The sequence below is a fragment of the Curcuma longa genome, chromosome 5 (genome assembly GCF_044706935.1).
Source record: "Curcuma longa cultivar G26 ecotype Majalengka, Jawa Barat chromosome 5, ITB_CL_G26_1.1, whole genome shotgun sequence".
NCBI lineage: Eukaryota > Viridiplantae > Streptophyta > Magnoliopsida > Zingiberales > Zingiberaceae > Curcuma > Curcuma longa.
Window position 1 is genome coordinate 9,727,500 of NC_133865.1, and position 24,132 is coordinate 9,751,631.

At 35.2% G+C, this 24,132-nt stretch overlaps 1 protein-coding gene across 1 annotated transcript; it reads left to right on the forward strand.

Annotated features, from left to right (window-relative positions):
• Positions 1–24,084, forward strand: LOC141829267 (uncharacterized). The gene is made up of 25 exons (XM_074716701.1): positions 1–444; positions 1,437–1,592; positions 3,334–3,408; positions 4,267–4,345; positions 5,595–5,659; positions 5,756–5,845; positions 6,260–6,349; positions 6,498–6,584; positions 7,337–7,420; positions 7,771–7,890; positions 8,712–8,740; positions 8,829–8,961; positions 11,880–12,443; positions 14,747–15,291; positions 15,370–15,433; positions 15,516–15,618; positions 15,722–15,909; positions 19,054–19,179; positions 19,439–19,509; positions 20,096–20,158; positions 21,367–21,439; positions 21,875–21,994; positions 22,060–22,137; positions 23,613–23,663; positions 23,758–24,084. The coding sequence occupies exons 1-25, from the start codon at positions 232–234 to the stop codon at positions 23,866–23,868; spliced, it is 3,378 nt and encodes a 1,125-aa protein (XP_074572802.1). The 5' UTR covers positions 1–231; the 3' UTR covers positions 23,869–24,084.
• The last annotated feature ends 48 nt before the right edge of the window (positions 24,085–24,132 follow it).

Here is a 24,132-nt window from a genome sequence, read left to right on the forward strand (position 1 = left end):
CCATCGTCCGCTGCCAATCTCGCTTGCTTCTCTTCTTCTCCGAAACGAATTCCGGCCGACAGCGCCGGCGATCGAGGCTCGTGTTCGCTTTCTGCCCTCCGGATCCTGTCGCAGCCGGTACTGGATGCCGCTGGAGCACTGGATCGAGTCGCCGTCTCCGTCGTCGTGATCCTGCGATGGGATCGAGGAGCGCTGGTCGGCTTACTCTGATTTCTGGCTGCTGCAGCTGAGATGCGCCCAGATCAGGAAGGCAATCCTCCATCGTTCCTCGACGGAGACCGCGCGATCTCGGAGTTTGAGACCCCAGGGCCCCTCCTGTTCCTCCCCTTGCTCTTCATCCAGGGGGGAGGAATGGATCTCTCCAAGGTTGGGGAGAAGCTATTCAGCTCCGTGCGATCCGCTAGATCTCTCGGGCTTCTTCCCTCCTCTTCTGATCGGCCCGAGGTGAGTGCGAGCTTGGTCTGCTCGAGATTATTGTTTGTCGCCTTACATCTTCAAATTTGTGCAGTGTCAGTTGAGTTTATCACGCAGAATGAGGGCTAGATATTGCTGATTGAGTTTCCTATATTAACTCCGAGCGCTATGCTTAGAATGCCAAAGACAACCTCCAAACCATTTCCCAAATCCGCCTCTACTTCGAGAATGGCTCTTCTACCTTATCGGAGAGTCGCGCCTTCCTATGTCGCCTAGTCGCTCCCACGTTTATTCCCTCACTTTCACCTGCTTGGAATGGCGTACTCCCTTCCATCCACCCCAATACGAATGATTCCTTCTCATGCAATTCTATGGCTCTAAATACGCTCGGGTTGCAAAATATCTAAATCCATACACTTCTATTAGTTGCCAGTAAATTCATGCATAGTGAGAAAAAATTGAGCCCAGATAGGCTTGATAGGATAGAGCTCCGACTGAGGTGAACTTGAAAAAGAACTCATTTGATCATTGTAAGTGCAGAGTTTCAGCATCTGAAGTAGTAAGAATGTATTGTTTTTCTGTATCAAGATCACATGAAAGAGACAACCCTATCTAAGTCTGTGTATCTGATCTAGTATTTTTGTCAAATAATTCAGTGAATTCCTATTGGTCATTTCTGTAGAGCTCTTGGTTTAGTGATTCTGTTATGAAGTGCAAAGTCTCTCTCTCTCTCTCTCTCTCTCTCTCTCTCTCTCTCTCTCTTGTTTTCAAACAATACATACTTTTCCCTGTGCACAAATCCATGTTTCATATGACATAGTCTAAACTCTAAACTGGTTTGTAGTTTTTGATGGATCATTCTATATAACAGTTTAATTCTCTCAAATCTAATCAGGAAGTTAGCAATTCAAGATTTGGGCCTCATTTTTTGCTAGAGTTTATCCAGTATCTGTGTGCTGTCTTTTTTCTAGAAAACAGAACTGCTCCAAGATGTTTCATATATTATTCTTTCTATGATTCAGGTTCCTGCTAGAGCAGCAGCAGCTGCTGCTATTGCTCATGCTCTCGCTGCCATACCACCCTATCAAAAAGTTAATACAGTATCAAGCTCAGAAGAACCATTATCAATTTATAATCGCAAATCTATTGATGATCTTGAGGAGGAGTTCTATGAAGAGGTATGTTTTTTTTCCTGCATTGTGATTTTGTTCTTATTTATATCAATTCCAAGAAGTCTCAACTTGGGATCTGAAATTTCCACAACCCATTTATTCTATTTATATTATTGTTATGCAAAGTAGACATGCATATTTAAACACTTATCAACTTTTTTCCAGCCTTAAATAACTATCATTCCAATTTCCAATTATGATTTAGGTTCTGTATGTCCTAAAAAGTCAAGATTCCCGACTAGATTGGTAAATCATCAAAGAGTAACATGGTAAAGTAATTTAAGATGCCAATATCATCCAAATTAAGCATTTCAATTTAGTTATAGATCTTTGGAAAATGATTTAGACTAGAGGAATATGATAGTTTATTTATAAAACCATGGAAGAACTAGATTCTCTTTCCCTGAAATGACAAATAAATATTATAGGTTTGGGTCAAAAGGAAACCCAAGCAATGGGAGGCCAAGTGTAGATGGTTCATGGTTGCTTAACTCAAATAACTGCTGTCAGAAATTTGATTGAGCTGTTTCCTGCACCTTAAGATCATCAATGAGAATAAATGTGCTTGTGCACTTTTTTACTAGGAATGATTTATGAGATATGGTATGGATTGGTCAATGAGGAAACAAATTCATAAAAAAGTTTAGCCAGCAAAGATGAAGATGTTGTGATCAAGGACAGATGCAAGTAGACAGGGGGTGGGGGTGGTTCCCTCTCCCTGCATTCTAAAAATCTTTTATAAAATTTGAAATTTTTGTAATAAAATATGAAATATTAATATTTCTTCCCAATCCTTATTTTTTTCCCCTGCCACTAGCAGAGATAAAAGTATACAATCAAGAAGTAGTTAGCTCTAGTAGATGATAAATAGACATAAAACAAATCCAATGATATTGCCTTGTTTAAAACAATGATAGAATCTATGATTACATAAGTGTTAGGAATGGAGGCGTGTGAGCTAAAAGAAGATAAAGGAAAAATCTATATGTCACAATTTTGAGTGATTTGAAAGACTTGGGCAGTATTAGCAATATGGCCTTGCATAGGCTTCATGGCAGGATAGAACTATACACCTACTTCCAAGTAGTTGGAACTTGCCTATTCTTGAGAATCATCATGAAAGAATTGCTACTTTGGTGCTAGAACTTATATTAATAACAAGTTTAAAGATTTGAAAAAGCCTCCAAACTGCTTTAATGATGATTTTTTTACTTCTAACTAGAGTTCTCAAATTTGAGGATGCAAAGGCCTCCAAACTGCTTTATTGTCCCCTTGGATGCTATACGTGAGCTGATGTGAGGGCTAACCAATGACTGTATGAGATTTTATTTTGGCGAAATCAAGGGAATTTGTTATCCACTGTTGTAACTATTAGTTCCATTTACGTTTAGTTGTAAATTCAATATGGTTTGATATGGTGTAACACTTTCTCTTCTCATGTTAGTATGCTGAGTCTTGTTCATTAGGCTGGCTCTTCTCTCCATATCCTATGGTGAATGCTCCAGTCATGGTCATCTTATGGTTTAAGCATCAGGCTTTCCCTTGAAAGACTAAATCACTTTGCTTTGATACTATTTTCTCTTAGTACATACATTATTCACATTTGTCTGAGTCATGATGTCCTCCTGTCCTTGTTCTGCTAGTAATATTCTAATGCTTATTTACTATTAGTTCCTTTTGTAAGTGCTAAATGATAGCTGTGTTTTCTATGAGCAAAAAGAAAAAGGTATGATGATCTTGCCCGCAGGATTTTGATCCAGTTGGATATGTCCTGGAAAACTTTCCAGATGGAGAACTTGATTCTACCTACTTTGATAAAAAGGTTGGTTCGTTCATGGATTCATTTTGTTGTTTAGATATTTGAAAATTTGCCTCATAAAAAAAAGATTTTGTTAATTTACTGATGACTTCTGGGATCATTAATATTATTACTTGTTTTGTTATACTTATGTTATTCTTTTATCAATTGTACACTTATGTCATGGAGTATAGTTTTCCAAAGCAGGCAGCTTGTGCTTGGGTCATTTCATGGTTTTATACAGTATATGGATGCATATCCATTCCTCAATAATGAATATGTTGAACTAATAATAGTAATTTACAGACCGGTTAAATATTCAGTTGACGTAAACATTTGATATGTCAAGTCCAAATCCCTTTCCAATCTAGGATGAATCATTGACTTACAAACTTGCATCGTACAATCAGATTGAATGATTGTGTGATCCTACAATTTAGTTAAAATTTAAGTTCCATACAAATATAAGTTATGGTTTTAAGTAGTGGGATCAGACAACCATTCTTTTCATTGATGCACAGAAAACATTGTTTTCAAGCTGAAGTTTTGGGCCAGATTAATGCTTGACTTTGGTTCTCGTGTATACCATATATTACAGTCAAATGAACCATTGAAATAATCTGAAATATAATGAAAATAAATCATGCAATGTGATTGTTGAACTTGTATTAGTAGTCCATATGTTTCACAAATCTGTTTAGTTATGTGGCTACTATTTGAGCTCGACATTCACTGATTCTGTTTTGATATGCTTTCATGTCTATTTTATTTTCTACTTGCCACTCCTGTAATACATGTTTTCTATTATATATATATATATTTCCTGTTTATGGGCATTTTTACAACCTCCTGATTTGGTGATTTTTCCCCCTGATACTGTAGTCAACCCTTAGGTTGGCACAACTTGATAAGATATCAGAGCAGTTGTCACATCATGTCATGGAGCACCATGAAGAGATGGGTATGTTTCTGGACTCTAGGATAGTAAGAACGATGCTGATCTTTCATTTATTTTTCATTCAACTGAAGATACACATTACTTTCAGCAGAACATAGTTTTATATTGTCTATTTCTTTGTATCTTATTATGGATCCATAAGCATCATGGTGTTGTCAGTTATTGGTGATCCTGGTTATGGTGTTGTAAGTTACCGAATGATAAAGTGGTCCTGGTTTCTTTGAAATCATAATAAGCGGAACTAAATAGAGTTAAAAAATACAAGGGCTTCAGTTAGCCATCTGCACTTCAGTATTAGCAATTTAGCACGAGCAATGGTATATGACAAATAGCATACATATAAATAGTCATTTTTCACTTTTGGAGAGTCATTTTAAATTAGATATGCTCGTGCTAGATTTGAAATATCATTTTGAGCTGGGATTTAGGTCCTTGATTGGAACGATTTGGTATCGTTGTTGTGTTGACACGTGGTGCTAGAGGCACCAAGAAGAGGAAGGAATAAGGGAGGAGGATTTGTGTTGCCATCTCTGTGCTCTCATGAGAAGTTGCCTCTATTGTTGTGAACTCCATGTGAAATTGCCGACTTCTTGAGGCCTCATGGCAACCTAGCACACTTTGCAAGGAGTCGTCATTGTCATTGTGGACCTCATGCAAAGTTGCCACCTTTCTTAGGATCTTGATGAAGTATTGGGTGGGGCGCTCCCAAAGCGTAGCACAAACGGTAGGCACATGTCATTTCTGGTGTAATATCTAGGGGTCAAATCTCAAATCTCCTGGGAACTCACAACCTACCATTCACCCCACCATGCACCTCCTTCCTGTGTACCTAAATTTACCTCCTTCCTTACTCGTGGGGCCGGCTCTAGGGGGCCTCTAAGGTGGCGGATCCACCTTTTTGATGAAGTATCGGGTGAAGTTGTCACCTTCTCTGGATCTCGTGGAAACCTCACACAAAGTTGTTGTTGTTAGTCACGGTGCCAAGCTTGTTCAGCATGTTGGTTGGCTAACAGAATAATAAGTCTTGCCTACAATCAACATCGAACAATTTTTAAAATGTTGTGCTTATGGAAACTAAATTTTATTGGACACTGGACAAATTTTTCTTTATTGGAAAATTCTGCTTTTTGTAAGCATGTTGTCTTGGTATGATGTTTTTCTTGATTTATTGTGTTTGCTTGACAATGATATGAATTAACTTATTTCTGAAGTGCACTTAAAAAACAATTTCTCTTGATTCTTCTTTGGTCAGTGAAGGGAATGCAATTAGTGACTGAGCTGGAGCAAGATTTGAAAGTTGCAAATGTCATCTGCATGGTAGCTATATGAAGAATATACATTTTTCGTTAGTTATTTTCCTTGCTTAAGTCTGCTGAAATGATATGATGTTTATTTGCATCTACACTCTTACAGAATGGGCGGCGACACTTAACTTCATCAATAAACGAGGTTTCAAGAGATCTTGTTGTCAATAAAATGTCGAGAAAGAAACAAGCATTACTGGTAGGCATCTAATGTCTGCACTATTTCTTCCTTTTCTGCAAACTTCTTTTTGACATTGTTGCCACTTATCACTGACAAGAAGGATTTTTGTTCAGAAGTTGTCAGAATGTTTAACCTATATGACTTATCTTCCTATTTTCAATTACTTATGTAAAATGACCATTTCCTGGTTCACTGTTTCATCTTTTTTATTTAAAATTCAAAAACTCAAATACAATTTAAATGACCTTAATCACGGTCCTTGACATCTTTGACAGACGGAAAGATTGTTATGGTTTACCTTACCATTAAAATTTCTTATCAATTTGTTTTAATTAAATACATTTTGTTTGATTTTCTAGGCCATTAATTTTTTGTCAGATTGTTAGATGGCATTGTATAATTGAGTCATCCTTGGGTTCATATGTGCTACAGGATATGATCCCAATTCTTACAGAACTTCGTCGTTCAATAGACATGCAGATGGACCTAGAAGTTCTTGTTGAAAATGGAAAGTACTGTCAGGTGGTTTGCTATTCCAGGTTTTCATGGTGTTATCCTGTTTCATGCTTAAATTTAAATTAGAAGTTCTTATGCTACAAACACCACCTCTGTGTGGTTATCTTGTCTGAATAATTTTCCTTCTTATGACCTGGTCGTTGTCCTGTTACAGGCATTTCAGTTGTTACCTGAGTATCTGCAAATTTTAGATAATTACTCTGAGCTTTCTGTTATTCAAGAGATGGGACATGGAGTTGAGGTTAGCTTTCTTTGCAAGTTCATTTGCCAAATTCATTTGGTAACTTGTTTTACTTCTAACCTTTTGGCTTAGTAGCTTAAAACTCATTAATTGCATAATCATTTTGAGAACAATAAAGCAAGTGGTAACAATTATGGCAATGGACTTTATAATTGGTATAAATTCAAAATTGTGCAACAAGAAAAGTTTGGTGGTTGAAAGTTGAAACCTAGGTACAAAGTTCTTCAGCGGTTGCTATTGACACCTCTAAAAATTCTAAATAATGCATAAGTAAAAGCTTCCTAATGCTTTTACATGCTGTAAGTTGAAATTGTACTACTTCTGGTCTTTCAGCTAGTTTACTGCTTTGGCTATATTACTGAAAGGATTGGATTGTTTAGGATGCAAGATATTTGGTTGAAATTTCACACAATATATTACTATAGTTTTGATGCTTTTGAAGAAACTGAGAATTGGAACCAATACTTTTCCTCAGTGGAAAAGGCTGAATGAACGCCAATACCATAAGATGAGAAAGTTAGAGACATGATCTAGTGTATTAATTTTCAGTTTATTCTAGGATATCACTTCATTTTATGATTCAACAATGGTAAAACCTGATAACATGTACTTCATTGTGAGCACAAGCTCTTCTTTGTTGGACTTAGTTTTGGCAATAATGTAGATGTACAGTTAGGTATTGTAATTTCTCTTTTCTATTGTATCCTTCTCTTTGCATGATAATTTGACATTTCATGCCTATATGTCTGCAGGCTTGGCTTGCTAGGACAATTCAAAAGCTAGATTCACATTTGCTAGGTGTTTGCAAGGCATTTGAAGAGGAAAGCTATGTAACTGTTAGTATCTGACAACTAAGTTGTATTTCTTTCAATAATTTATTCTTTCGGCTTCCCTAATGTTTTTCTCTAAGATTTTCTGTATTTTTGTAAATGATCTATTGTAATGCAACAAACTGACATTCCTGACCCAACAAATTTGCATCATTATTATTTTACATTTTTTTTGTCACCAAGAATCATATCTTTGTACCTTGGACTAGAGTACTGATCGAAAAACTCTTTTGTGGTCTGAGCAAAACTATTATTGTTATACTGATTTTCATTTTTCATCTTAACTCTTACCAAGTGGGCTTTCCTTGTTCAGGCACAATTCTTTTTACTAATTCTGTGAATCCAATCCTCTATAGGCAATTGATGCTTATGCCTTGATGGGAGATATAGCTGGTCTTGGTGAGAAAATTCAGAGTTTCTTTATGCAGGAAGTTCTCTCTCAAACACATTCTGTGTTGAAAGATATGATCTCAGAGGTAATCACTTCTGTTTCTTCTATTTCTTTTCAAGTTTCTGGGTGCCACATTAATTACAGAACTTTTCTGATTTTGTATAGGTTCATGAGAAATACATTAAAAGTACCACATCTCATAGACATAACCTTGATTTTTCAGTGTTGTGTTCCAGTAACCATCTAGCTTCACCACTAATGCTAATTACTTAAGACAACTTTTTTTCTGTTGAATTAAATGAATTCTACATGTCAAACTGCAAATTGTTAGCTGATGTTAAGAAAAACTTCAGGCTTTCTGAAATTTTCTACTGGTGGCTCCTTTCTTTAGCTTAATGATTTTTTCCCTCTTTCAAATTACTTTCTGGTAAAGATTAACTGAAAATTTTGAATTTTCTATGCCTTCTGTACTGGTTTATGATTCTTCCATCTAAATCTCTATGTTATTTAACATTCAACATAATGCTTTCTGCATTTGCTGCTTTAGAAATGTTCAAAGTAGGGTTATAAGTTATCTCTGTGTCACCAATTTATATGCATTTGATTTTTGTGTCTGTTAATGAGAAATGCTTTGTTTACTTTTTTGAAATGCAAAACTTTAATTGGTTGAAGTATGAGAAATGCTTGTTTGCTGCCACCCAAGGGTCAGAAGTGGTTTGCAGTGGAGGAATTGTTGTACTTTGACTTACAATAGGCTGAATTGATGTCTATCTGTAAATCTGTATCCTCCTCTTGTATTTGCTTGCTCTTGTTTTTCCTCTAATAGCTTGCTGATGTTGTGAATTTGTTGCATTTGTAAGGTCTTCCTTTTGATTACTAGTTGCTAATCAGTAAATTTTATTACAGGAAATTGGAAATCCTTCACTGACAAGTAGGTGCGTCTTCTTAGCTAAATTTTCTCTCTGCACATTGCTGATGTATGTATATGAATTTTAAAAATGCCTAATAGGTTTCTTGTTTCAGACTCACTTACAGTGATCTCTGCATTCAGATACCTGAATCTCGATTTCGTCAATGTTTGTTGAGAACTTTGGATGCCTTATTTAGGTTAATGTGTTCATATTACTCTATTATGAGCTTTCATTCACACGAAAAGGTAAGAATGTTTATCCATTGCTGTCATTACCTTCAATTATCTGTATTATCTATATAATATTTTAATATTTTGCAATATATAACTTTTTCATCCCTTTTAGCTGGTCTTTTTCTTTCATTTACCAGAGTACCAAAAATTGAAATTCATGCATTTAGCATGGTCCAGTTGCTTTGCTCTTTTTTAATGTGTTTCTTGTTGTTGTTATGTGCACATGTCAACTATTGTTTGCATGCATCTGGTTCCTTGGTTCTCGGACAAGTTTTTTAGGTGACTCCCTAATTAAGTTATAATTCTTTTGGTACTGGTTAGATTTATTCATTCTTTGTTAGATTTCCATCAATTATTACCCTTCTGCCACTTTTATACTGATGGACTTTAGCCACAAAGTAATTGCCTGAAGAAATTTAAAGAAATGGCATAAGTAAATGATGCGGCCACCCACACTAAGTCTTTTCACCATGGCAGTCTAATTGCTGCCTAGTTTTACCTTGATGGATGCGTAATTCTGGTTGATACATAGTGTACTACTACCACATACCAGTCAGTGTGTACCTGCCAGATCATGAATTTGAACTAGTTTTCTTATTAAGTTTGCAGTGTTGTCAACTTGTAAAGCTTGTTATGCTGTAGGCATGTATTGATCAATGCCAGTTTGGCTTCAACATGTGAAACTGTACAAGTGTTAGTTGGTCCCTACTTTGATGGATGGAGGCATAACACATCTAATTGTCATGTTGAGTACCTAACTGATGAAAGAACCTGACTTAATATTCCTGTAAAATTTTCCTTGTCATATATATATATTTTTTCTTGATACAGATTCCCTTGATGTATTATTTTCTTTAGGAAAAATAAAATTTATCAAAACACGGGTTATGGTTCTTCTCAAGCAAACTGCTTTCTTTGCATTGTATGTATTGTAATTTCAAGTATCATTGCTGCTATGGTGTTCCATGTCCAATGTTAGCCCCTTTTAGTGAAGAGAAATCCTACTATTTTATACAGGTGTAGATTCTATCTTCTTGCTTCTGTCATAGACATTGATTTAAATTGGTTAGCAACTAAGACAAAGGCTTATATTACTGTTTGGTGTTGGTCTGTGTAGTGGTTGTCCCTATTGTTGCTAGTAACAGGCTTGCTTGCATTAACTACTTGCCTTTGATTATTAAAGGAAATGTAGATTACTGGTTTCTGCTAATTTTGTGCATCAAGAAGGGAAGGCTAATGAAGCAAGTGGAGTAAACTTAAGCTGGACAGCTATTAGAGGATCCATAGATCCACTCTCAAGATTTTAATTCCACAATCAATTTACTCTAGTCTACAGCCTTTCTTGTTTTATGGGTTCAAGTGTTTATGCATCAGCCTCCTGAATACGGAAGTTACAACCTATGATTTCACTTTTCAATTATACAATGCTTACACACTCTATTTTGATGTAAATAGTAATTCAAAGCTTATTCAACAAGAAATCCCTGCTTGTTTATTTATTTTTCTATTGAACATAAGGTTTGAAATCTCAAATTGAAATGAGGTTTTAGTCCCTGGATGGCTTGAGATGTGTGTTGCCAGTGCCGAGTATTGTGCTTTTGAATATGTCGAACACCAAAAGAGGAGGGGAAAGGGGAAGTAGAGGGGGGATAATGGTGTGCCAAACACTAGAAGAGGAGGAAGAAGATTTGATGCATCACTGGTGTTGGAGGGTGCGCTAAAACCAAGATAGGAGGAAGAAGATCAGATGCATAGCTAGGGATTGGGAGTGTGCCGAACATCATAAGGTGAGAAGGGGAAAGGAGAGGAGGAAGATCTAGTGTTCGGAAGAGAAACACTTGCTCATGTTGTTTGTTGTTGCTTGAAGATTCATGCTGACCTCATGATGCTTGCGGGACACCCGAATGCTTCAGGGAAGCCTCTAGTCCATCATTGTCATCGTGGAAGGGTAGTTTTCATTGTGGAAGGGTCACTGAACAACCATTGTCATCACAAAAGGGCCCCTACCTGTACTGTTATCTGTTTCTAGAGATTGTGCTGCTTATGGAAGCTTGGCTAAGGGAATTCATCGTTCTTGAGCTCTTCCATATGCAGGTCAGCAGGCAAACAAAATGTTTTGCTTGTGCCGACTGAGAAAGCATGATATTTGATACCATGGTTGAACATGAGTTTTTTCTTAAAACTATTTTAGATAATTTAGTACTATTATTGGAAAGTCTGAGATATTGATGAAGATATAATCTATAAAATGGAGAATATCTTTTGTTATCTTGGAATCTCGTGTGATCAGTATTTATCATAAGATTTTGTTATTTTCCATCATGAATAGAGTGTTGGTTAATCAGGAAACAATACGCATGAGAATCTAATGTATCAGAGATGACACTGAAATAGTTATGTGGTGTTACTAGAAAGGATAAAATCAAAAAGATTACTATCCAAGAGTAATTTGGTATAGTTCTACTTCTAATAGCTTCATAAAGTAATAAAAAAAGAGGTTCAGACAGTGTGTTCTAAGGTGAATAATAGATTCTATGGTAAGATAAGTTAAATTGAACATTGTTAAAAGTGTAAGGTGTAAGGGGTATAGAGAGATGAAAAAAACTTTTACATATAATAAAAAGTGATTTAATTGATTTGAATATTAGTAGTGATATTGCATTGGATAGTGTTTATTAGAGGATTAAATTCCAGCTTTATTGGGACTAACACAGTTTTGATGATGATGGCAATACTAGGTTTTAGAATATATGGTTTTATACTTTGACAGAATTTTCATGCATAGGCGTCTGTCAGCTTGTGATATGAACTTTTGGAGATTTTATTGGTGTTCCACTTTTTAATTGTCTTTTATATTGAATGATTTCCTCTGCTTCCATTTTATCATTGCAAGGTTGTACATTTCCTGTAAACTTTTCTTCATATGGTAGGTCTTAGATTCCCAGAAGCCTGATGTTGATCTGAAGAAAAGTAGCACATCACATGACTTGGAAGGATCTATAGCTGATTCAATGTCCATTGTTCCAACTCACTCAATCGAGCGTATTGACTATGCACCTATGTCATCTAACCAGATGGATGGAATTATTGTGCCAAACACTGTAACCTCCACAAGTCCAGAGACCATGCCACAAAGTTCTTGTAGTTCTACAATGGAAAGGCCAACTGATTTATGTGAAGCTGGGGTTGCCATTTCAGCTTGTGATTCTCCTTTCTACCAGTTGAGAAAGGATGCAACAGCTTTTGTCTCTCACACATTAGGAAAAGGGAGAAAAAATCTGTGGCAACTTACTTCAAGTCGTGTCTCTGTCTTGCTTTCGTCTTCTGCTATTTGCTCAACCAGTACTTACCAATTCTTACGGAACTACGAAGATCTCAATATTTTTATTTTAGCTGGCGAAGCATTCTGTGGAACTAAGGCTGTTGAATTCAGGCAGAAGTTGAAGACTACTTGCGAAAGTTATTTGGCATCCTTTCACCGTCAAAATGTGTATGTACGTAATGTTGCACAGTGATATCGTATTATGTATATTACTTCAATTGACTTTTATGTCTTCTGGTTGAGTATCTTATTTAGCTTTATGGGACTTTTTAATGAAATGTTGTCATAATTTGGTTGAATGATATATTTGGTATTATGTAGTTAGTTCAGTATGCTATGTTCCTTCTGTGAGTATTTTGGGTTTATCCATAGACTTATATGCCATAAAAATATAGAAGATTAGCATTGTATTTCTATTTCAACATACAAAACATGTGTAATATCTTGAGACATAATAAATTTACATATTAATGTATAAGCCTTGGATGATTGGAAACTTTGGATCTCCTTCAGTTACTGTGCTTGCAATGGATTAACATTACTGTGGTGACCTTGATCAAGTCAGGTACACAGCAGAATGGATAAAATCTTTAAGAAAATTGATAGTTTTTCAAGAATTTTTCAAACTGTTTCTCAGTCTGGCTTTGCATAGGATAATGTTGACTCTCTGTAATATCAGTGCCAAAAATAACTCTTCACTTAATCTCTTGTACTCTAAGATTGGTGTTGGACAATTAGAATTTGAAGTCATTGATTGTCATTTGTATGGCTTTTTATGATATGTTTTTTACAGACTTTTTGAACTCACATTGCCACATGGAGATTCATCTGTTGTTTATGATTTGTATTGTCTACATCTATAGTCACCGTTTTGTTACTATCATGCTGGATCATGAATGAGTCTGCCACTACTCATTCAAGAAGATGCAGACTTCAATAAGGATATGAATTTTTGACATGATTTTCTTATTTATACTGAACTCTTTTTTCTTACCATGTCTCTTGGTTTATTTATTTGCTGTTAAGACTTAATATCATTAATCTGCTCGAAACTTCACTTTTGTAAGCAATGCTATTGGTCACTGCTCCATTCATCAAGATGCACAATTTGACAGCATTAACCATATGTTTTATGTTGACAGTTTTTTTTTGGTAGCATGCTGAGTTTTACAACTTTGTTTCTTAAGTTCATCTTTGTCCGTTTGTTTGCTGTGAAGATTTAGCATGCCAATCAACTTAAGACTTACCTTATGCCTCAGTGTTGTTGCAGGATACTTTTGTATCAATAAGAAATTCTTATCTATGATCATGCTTTATAGAACAGTATTTTTTTAAAAACAATTAAAGATGAATTTACCTACAGTTATTAGCTATCGGACATAGGTGACATCTTGTTATACGTCTAGCTGCCTTATTAAAGGTCTTTTGGCTGCAAATTTTTTGCCTAAAATGAGTAGTAGAATCTCATGTTGTATTGAATGCTATCCATTTCCATTGTCTCAATCATATGCATTTTGGATGTTGCCATTGATAAGGATCTCATATGATAGACACGAAAACCTTCTATTATTCTGTTAATGAGACGTGCTTATTTGTGTCTCGCTTATTAAGTGAAATCTCTCTAGTTGTAGGCCATGGGGTGTGTTTAAGCAATGAGTTGATTAGATAGATCATTCATAAATTATTGTTAAATTTTCAATTTCTTAAATGAACTATATTTTTTCAATCAAGTTCATCACGGGGTGCCAACTTTTTGTTGCCCATGCCATCATTTCATCAAATGAAAATTGCTTGATGTTCTTAGTTGAATAATTTATATAAATTGATGCACCTGTTTGGAACAAAAATTGTCCAGTATGAAATTGAAACATTGGTGATAGTTTATATTTTTTATTCTTGCAATTGACTCTTGGGCCACATTTAGTTAATTTGTGCAAAGCAGCTAAATGCACCAAATCATGAGGGAAATGACATTTTGTAATATCATTGTTTATCTATAAATAAGCCTTTTCAGATGGACCTAATTTCCATGTGGTTATGAGTGTTCCAATCCAAGAATCAGTTATCCTCTTGGGAAGTTATCAGTCATTATGCATACCAAAAAGACATCCACATATCAGTTCATTGGCAAAATGGTAGTTTATGGGAAATATTAGACCATGATTTTGTATTGGATAAGGAAAGATAATGTATTGTGTAAATCATATTTCTCATGTATATATTGATATCCGGCAATTGAAAGTGCCTATGTTGTTCCTTACAAATCAACTAACATCATGTAGTTGCTTGTATATGATCTAGAATATCTTAATCTTCATACTGTATATTATGTGTATGTGTATTTTTTTTTTGTGATGGCATGTGCCATTTTCATTGAAATCTTGAACCATGTCTCTCATGTTGTTTTATTGATTTAGCTGCTAGTTTGCCATGTTGTTACATATAGTGGCTGATTTGTATATTTTCTACAACTAGGCTCTTAAGATGATTCTAGAAAAGGAATCGTGGGTGAAGATGTCAATGGACATGCTACAAGTAATTAATTTAGCAGGTCTTGTTGGTGATGGGGCTCCATTGATTGCTCCTTCTCCGGGTCATGCATCCATGTCTATGCTTGAGTTGAAGAGAACTAAGGGTTCTGTTGATCCTAGCAAGCAGCAGAATGGATTTGCCTATTGGCTTCAGATGGAAAATCCATTTTATTCAAAGCTAACATTTGGCTCTAAGGAATCACCACGATCTATCTTATCACTTAATGGATCAACCTCAAATTTAGGCCATGGACGTGTTGGTATTTCGCACAATGATGATATATCTCCTAAGAGCTATTATAATGATCAGGCAAATGGAAGTAGTTCTGTCATGGAAGATGAGAATGAAGATCTTCTTGCTGACTTTATTGATGAGGATAGCCAGTTGCCTAGTCGAATATCTAAACCCATACATAACAGAACAAAATCCTCGACCTGGAGCAGTGGGGAAATCTCAGCACAGACAGGGTCTTCACTTTATCTTTTAAGGTACTTCTTATCCATTAGAATATTGATTACACTGATGTATCACTAGTAATTCTGAATTTTCTTACTCCCATGAATCAGGTTGTTGGACAAGTATGCTAGGCTTATGCAGAAACTAGAAATAATCAACATTGAGTTTTTCAAGGTAAGCTGAAACATATGCTTTTTTATGTTCTAGAGGTTTGATGATTTTGTAATATCTATTTTTCCTCATTATGTTATTGCAGGGCATCTGTCAATTGTTTGGTATATTTTATCATTTTATATTTGAGACCTTTGGTCAGCCAGAAGCTAGTCAAAGTGGGAAACCCATACCAGATTTTCTACCTTGTGAGAAGTGGTTATATTTTCCTTCAATTCTTTACCTAAGCATGCTAGAGCCATTCTGTGTGATATAGTTGCTAATTTCAAATATTTTATTTGGCATTTCCAGCTCGGATTAAAACAGCTTTGTCAAAGATTATGCAAGACTGTGATCAGTGGATCAGAACACAGAACATATTACATTCAATTTCATCACCTATCCCAATGAGTCCAACATTCGCACAGATGGATGTAACACCTACAGCACCTCCTAACACGTTTTTTGGGCATGCACCTAATACTTCATTTGGATTAAAGGTATCTGACATCTGTTGTATATATACTAGTATTTATAAGTCCTTAGTCATAAGTTGTTGGCCAAACCATGTGTGTTATAATTTTAGAGTATTGTGTTGAGTCCTATGTATACCGTGCAAAAGTTGTTCCATACTTATGTCAATTCACTGTTACTTCCCACTTAACATGGTATCAGGGTTTCTTTTCTAAGGTTGGACTTTCTAAAGTAATCCCTTTGGAGGAAGGTTGCCATTTCTGACTTGATGGTGGCAGCCTCTCCTCATCTTCACCTTCTCTTTAAAGTTTTCAATCCTTCCAGATTCCCCTGCTAGGATCCTTGACCATGTTAGATTCAATCTTGAATCTTTGATTCTGTCCCAAGAATGAGACGATCCAGATCCAGGGAGGTGTGGGCCAAACCTTGAGTTTACCCTACCTCTACCAAATCTACCACATCACACACTTTCTTCTTCTTCACTATTCATGCTGCTCCAGACAGGTATTGATCCCCACTCTATCGCTCCAAGGAAGGTGACAAGCTTACTTCCCAATACCTCTTGCAAACCTTAGGATAAGCTCGCCTTCTTCTCGCTCCCAATTTTAAATTGGCCACTCAAAGATCATTATATAGCAATTGATTATATATATCTTCACCTTGGCATGTTCATCTAGATATGGCAGTTATCATCTTCCCCTTCACCTTTGTGAGACTCTTTGTCAACTACATTGCTTGCCATCGTTGCTGATCATTGAGGCCTTGGCAGAGGCCCTCTTGTGCTTTCCAAGCCTTTGATGCCTCACATTGCTGTGCTCCAGCAGAACTTCCTTACCAGAGCTAAGGCATGGGATTCCTTAGTTTGCTTCTCCCAATCTGCACGACACTTTGAATCTCATTGACACGGTAGCCATTTTGCACTGTTTTCTTCCTCCTTGTGCTCACCTTCATAGTTCCTACACATCCTCTCATCTCCCATCTTGGCTCCTTATGTCTTGCTTCTTCTTGTTGTCTCTTCAATGGAGTTCTTGTCTCTTCTCAAATTTGCAACAGCAGCAAGTCCCTCTCCCCCACTACTGGATCTATTTTTTCCTTCCTCACCCAACAAATCCCAAGTCAATTGCAAATTGTCATCTGCTTCCTGTCTCCTCCCAGCGCTTGCTTTCTTTCTTCCTTGAGTAGTGGTTATTCTTACAGCAGAGGATCAAACTCTGTTCTATCTTCCCTCCAAATCTACTTCTAGGGCTAAAAATGAATAGGATGTTGGTGGACAAGATCAATACTCGGCCCAATAAGAACTTGTTTTTGCTGTTTAATAGACAAAATATATCAATGATCAGGCTTGAACATTTGTTATCTTTGCTCGGTAATGTTCATGATTTTTTTAAAAGATAAATTTATTTATTAATTTATCTAAATCTCAATTATGATTTGTTTATTCAAATACCTAAATAATATAATATCTATACTTTTTTATAATTTTAAAATATCTCTAATTCATTAAAAAATAAAAAATGATGCCTGCATCATCACTCACAATATATAATTTTTATTCCTTAATATAACCTGAGGTTGAAGAAAATGATGCTTGCATCATCACTCACAGTCTGCTTCAGCCTATGGTCATGTCTTTCCAAAGCTTTGCTTTGTCGAGCTTCTCAACCACTACACTAGTATTGTGTTCTCATTTCATAATAGTCATATCTTGTCATATGTTTTTTTTTTCAACCTTTTCTAGTTTAGGCAACAAACTAAACATAGATAGTACTGCTGCAGAAAGTGTAAGAGTTACTACAAGCCATTAGTTATATCTTGTGGGTATAGTCTCACATTGGATGGTTTAGTTTTTGATTATTGTGTTGTGTTCTTTATATACTATGTGATAGTTATCTTGCAATAATATCAATGCAATGTCTCCTTTCCCATATAAAATTTTTTAGTTGTAACCTAAATATTTCAGCTTGGATGTTGGCTTCAGGAACTCATTAGTGTAATTTCTTGTTAATAGGTTCTTTTAGTGAACCAATCTTCAAAATCTTGATACATATTTTTTGAATTTGTTGGATTGTGTGGTTCATCTTGTAAACTATCGTGTGCATATTTTCAATAAGCTGTTGCCTTTCTTATTAAAAAATTCAAAATAACTGAAAATAATTGCTTATTAAAAATTTACCACTGTGATAGTAAATCTGAGTAATTTGTAAATCTTTCTTGGTCAGTGATAAAGGACTAGACCGAACGAGTAAACCTAGCTACTGTTTATTAGGTTTTAGGGTCTCTGATAATACGAAAAAAGGGTAACATGTAACCACGAGGAAATGTTTATGTGAGAATTTCAAAATAATTAGTCATACAGAACAGTTTCTCTTATGATTTATAATGGCCATGGTTGTCACTAGCTTGCACATGACTGCATGAGTGCCTATTTTTATTTTCTTATAGAAAAGAGATTTTTTCTTTATTTTATTTAACTAAGAGCTTTCTTCCCATCTTTTTAGATTTTCTCCTAAAATCGTCGTATACTTAACTTTAAATATTAAATTGGGAAACAAAATTGAACCCCAAAAGTCTCTCATAAGTGATAGGTGGGAGACATGTAAAGGTTCATTGTTTAATAAAGAAATCCATACATTGAGCATATGCAATACAGCTACGTATATCTTGATGTAAGTTAATTGATTTTTGGATTCACCGGGTAAATTTGAAGCAAATTTGCTTGTATTGGGGTAATGCAGAAAATAGCATTGAAATTAGCCCAGGTACATCCTTCTACCTATATTTCATAACATTACAAAAGATTGAGATATTTAGCCTGGATGTTTCTATATTTACAATTAGGTTCTCAACAAAAATGAATAGCTTATTTCTTGACCTATGTCCTCAACAAAATTAGGATCTTAAATTTTTACATATCTATCTTCCATCCTAAAATACATTACCAAATACCCAAGTTCAATTTGGAGAAAAGATTTGCTGACAAGTGTTTTCTTTTATTTCTGTTGGAAAATATATCTTATTAGACATCAATTCAGATGGATATTCTGCTTTTAATAATTTATTTAATGATCTATCCCTAGTTTTGAATAAGCAATTGCTGGTTTTGTAGTGCAAGTGCTTTCTTTTCCATTTGGTCCGTGTAATGCTTATTTCCTGCTAATTCCCCGTCACAGGAACGGTGTTCTGCTGTTGAAACCATATCATTAGTTGCTCAAGTACTGCATAAATCGAAGGCTCATATCCATTCTATGTTATCACAGCACAATGCTGCTGTAATAGAAGAGTTTTTCATCCATCTGGTAATTTTAAATAATTTGTACACAAACTTTCACCTTTTTGTTTCTCTTTGCTCCATGTGTAGTCTTTTTTGTTTAATCAGGTGATTTATTTGCATATGCTCAAACAATCAATTTCCCTTCCTACCTCTTGCTCTTCATCGTTTCTTGCCTCATATTAATAATCAGTTGTTTAATTGTTAACTATTTTCTAAATTTGTTGTTTTAATTCTCATGATGTCCATTACATTGAAGAATGGAATGAAAATCTGTTGTTTGACAGGTGGATGCAGTTCCTGATCTGGCCGAGTATATTCACAGGGCAACAGCTCGTATGCTTCTCCATATTAATGGGTATCAACTCATTCCAGTTTCATAAATATAATGCTTCTCCAAAACCTTTTTCATTTAGTCATCAGTTTTCAACTTTGCCTCAAGAAATCATTTGGCATCAACAGTTGAAGTTGCATGTGGCATGATAATGGGGGGTCATGCTAAGCCAGAGTGTGAAGATGTGGTGGAAGAAAGCTTTTATGGAGAGAGTAGGATGAGGGAGGTGATGTTGCCATATCAAAGTTGCAACCTCGAAGGGAATTGAAGAAAATCATAAAATTAGATTGGTCTTTTATGATACCAAGTTGAAAGGAATTAAATTGCATTTTATTTTTAATCCTAATACCCATATTTATCATATATTTAGGACTATGACATAACACCTAATGACAAATATGAGATTAGACTTATACACACATGTAACTGTTACTTTAAAAATATAAGAACTTATACACACATATAACTGTTACTTAAAAATTATTAAATTGCTTTGGTTATTGATTTTATTTGTTGCTTGTAGGATTAAGATCCTTTGTAACCAAAATTTATCCCACATCCTTGTTCTTTATCATGCCAAAGTAGTAATTTAAATCATTTGTTTGTGCAGGTATGCTGATAAGATTGCCAATGCAAAATGGGAGGTGAAGGAGCTTGGTTTAGAGCACAATGGGTTGGTTTCATCTTATTTATTTGTTCTTTTTTTCTCTCATTTTTGCTTGTCTTCCTTGATTACTTTATGCTTCTTCCATAGGAACCACTACCAGCTCACTCAGCTGTGTTTTTCTTATTATATGATAGAATAACTTTGTGCCATGAACAATAATTATTCACCTCACTTTAGTGTCCATAACCACATCTCATATTTGCTGCAAGAGCTCATTCATTTTCTCCTTAGTTTCATCATGCATATCTTTTTAAAGTTCACTACGTTACTAATATAAGTTCCACACTGAATGTTAGAGGCCTAAAGCAAGCTTTCTTTGTCCTGGCATGTGAAATATCTTCTAGCTAACTGAATGTAAGGGTTGGTACTAAATGAAGAACCACTGTTTTTTGGTTCCATGCTCAATCTTGTGCCCTTGAACATGATTTTTCCCATATTTTGGCCTGAACCCGATATTTTCAACAAACTATTGCAGATTTTCAAAGCAATAAATGGAGAATACTTTGGATCATTATTATATTGACTTCTGTTATTTTCTTGGACTATAAATTTGTTGGGGTTTGGTTTATCATAGCAATTCTAATTGCCTTATTACTATAGTATCTGTTACTAGTTAGTGAATTGGCTCATTTATGAAGTTCTGATATATAATGCTTAATTCTACTATGTTACAACAATCGGAGGTAATCTTTTATATCTTTCAATTATTCATGTAGTATTAGGTAGCAACATCCTATGTTTTACTCATAACTAGCGGAAGTAGTTTCCTTGTTAAAACATTTTTATGCATATGTTAATACAAGAATTCTATAGGAAATATTTTTATAAAAGCTTTGTGGTATTTTCACATGATACATGTTGTAAACTTCATGATTTTAAATGTGGTAAACTAGTAACCCACCTGTTGGTCCTAAAAAGGATTGTTACTACATCATAACATCTTTAATGCACGCTAATAATTTCAGTTCTTTTCGGTTGGTATCAAACTGATGGTTCGGTATACTGCTTGGGGCACCAATATTTGACTGATACAATGTGCTAAAAATAGTAATGGTACCAGATTAAAACTTCTGAGCATTTGGCTGATAGAAGGGATCTAATCTGCATGGTTTCTAATATGGTTTACAAGTGTAGAATCTGTTGGTTATCAAACATCTTTTTTTTAGTTTCTGACACTGGATTTGTTTCCTATGCTTATTGTTTGTTATTAACAGGTATGTTGACTTGTTATTGGGAGAATTCAAACATTATAAAACAAGGCTCATGCATGGTGGGATTTCAAAGGAGGTAACTATAGTAGACATTTTATTTAAAGAAAAACAAAATTGGTAGTAGTCTTTCTTTACTAGGGCAGTCTGTTCACTTTTCAGTCAATTTCAGTTGCCATGCTTCTCCTTATGACTTGACTGATTGACTCTATGACTGTAATTGTATTCCTTTCTTGAATCTTTCACTGGTGTGCTAAGTACCAATCTACTGTTTTGCTTACCTTAGAAAATGAATATGTTGACTTCAAATTCAAGTGCATTTGCATTAGCCAGAATATCAGCTGAATTCTTGATCCATGTTGTGACAAATTGATTCTTGTACATTGCGACCATTCACACTAAAGCTTCAACCTTGCTTTGTGTTTGGAGTAATATGTTTAACCCCATGTTAAAATTGAATTTCATCCTTGTAGTTTTTCCATTTTGACATTGAACTCATTCATGATTTTATCAGGTTCAAGATATCCTCTTGGAATACGGACTTGAAAATGTTGCAGAGACACTTATTGAAGGTCTATCACGTGTTAAAAAATGCACAGACGAAGGAAGAGTTTTAATGTCACTCGACCTTCAGGTTTATCAAACTGCTATTTATGCTAGATCTCATAAAAGAGGGTATTAATCCCTTCCTGACTACAGGTCTTGATTAATGGACTACAACATTTTGTCACCATAAATGTGAAGCCAAAGTTGCAGATAGTGGAAACATTTATCAAGGTAAATATGTGTTTACTTTATGCTTGTTTCCTACGTGTTAGCTATTTCAGGTATATGGATTCTGAGATTTACAGGAGGATCATATGAATTGCATAAAATCTACTTGATTCCTGCTGAAAATTTCAAAAAGATGTAGAAATATATTTTTCTCATATTTAGCATTCATGGCTGTGTCAATCATTTACTTGACATTATCACAATCCCGTACTAAGATGCTACCACTTAAATTTTTTAAAATTTCCAAGTTGGCATTGTTGAGTTGTGCTGCAGCAACAATGATAAACTAAATAAAACTGAGTTTCTAAGTTGCGCTCGAGGTTTGGCTCGGTCAGGTTTACAGTATCCGAGATTTTCATTCAAGACACTTATTATCCTCAACTTGAGACCTGATTACTTGTGGAAAATTTGCCAACCTAATTATGTTTGGTTTTGATCAAAACAGCAAAACTGTGATTCCAATAATCAATGTGTTGTGCTAGACGAGTCATTCTAATTAAAACTATGGAGTTAGGTCGATTCGGTTCTGGCTTGATGATAATTATTGAAATTTGGTTGCTTCTGTTTTGTTTTTGTTATTAGTAATGGTTTCAATCAGGTCAGACAATAAAATTTTCAACTTGACCCAAAATTTCAAAACAAATTACACAAAACCTGGTTCAAGACCTAAGGTTGACTCAAAATTTCAGGATTAGATTGAAATCAGATAGGATTTTTAAACACCTCTAACTGGATATGTCCTGTTTAATAACAAATCTTGTTATTGGTTGAGCTAATGCTGGAGACGGATGTATATGCAGGCCATCCAAACTAACAAGTTATATTGATCCAACTATGGGATAATAGGAACTTGGCTCAAGCTGTTGATACCGCGTATTTATTACCTGAGTTTGAGCATTTTGGTTGAGTGCTTAGTCTGGTTCTCGTAATGGAACTTCTCTTGGTTTGCAAACAAAATCATTGTAAACAAAAGCTGATACCAAATTTTCAGTAAGAATCTCTGGTAGTTTCTTAAAATCCACTCTATTGCTAGATCTTGGGATCTGGAGCAGAGTAGCTAGATTAGAAATTTATCTTATGACTTATAGTGGCTTCTGAAAGGTCAAACTAGGCAAAACAAGCTCAGTTTGTTACTTCTCATGATCATAAAAAACTCATATTTGACATAATGTATTAATTCTATATCTTGTGTTCATTTGGGCTTTTGCATCTTCCGATCGTTAAAAGCTTCAACATTTTTGAGTCACAATCTTGATAGGCATCAACATATTACAAGCTTTTGCATCATCTAAATAGCAGCTTAAACATTTTTGAACACTTTTGTTCCCCAATCTCAAGAGGTTGCTAGCGATAAGTCCAACTTTTCAATATTACTTATTAAAAGCATGTTATGGAAGATATTTCATGAGCACAAGATATCCCTCTCAAATTCTGCCAAAATACTTGTACTGACTCATTATCACAATCCTTGAGAACAGGCCTACTATCTCCCAGAGACTGAATATGTTCACTGGGCTCGCACTCATCCGGTAAGGAATTGATTTTACAGAACCTGAGCAAAGTGAGGTTCCCTTTGTATGATTTCCAGAATCATTTCAGTTCTACTGCATGTTTGTTTTCCAGGAATTCAGTAAATCTCAGATAACTGGACTCGTAAATCTTGTTGCCACCATGAAAGGTTGGAAGAGGAAGACAAGGTTGGAAGTCCTAGAAAGGATCGAAGCAGGCAATTAAAAGAGAGTAGATCTACAATTTTTTCGACATGTAAAGTTCTAATTATTCAATTTTCTTTTCTTTCATTTTGTATATGCACCTTAGGTATCTATATGTAACTTGGATATCTCCGAGTCCTATTGTTTTGCAGCATATGATGATAAATGTCCTTGAACTACTTTTTGTATCGTAATAATCCCCATTAGAAAAGAGAAGGTTTGTGCATTTCCATTTTTTGCTCAGAATTTTATTGTGGTAATTTAACGCAGAGAATGTTTGTTATTT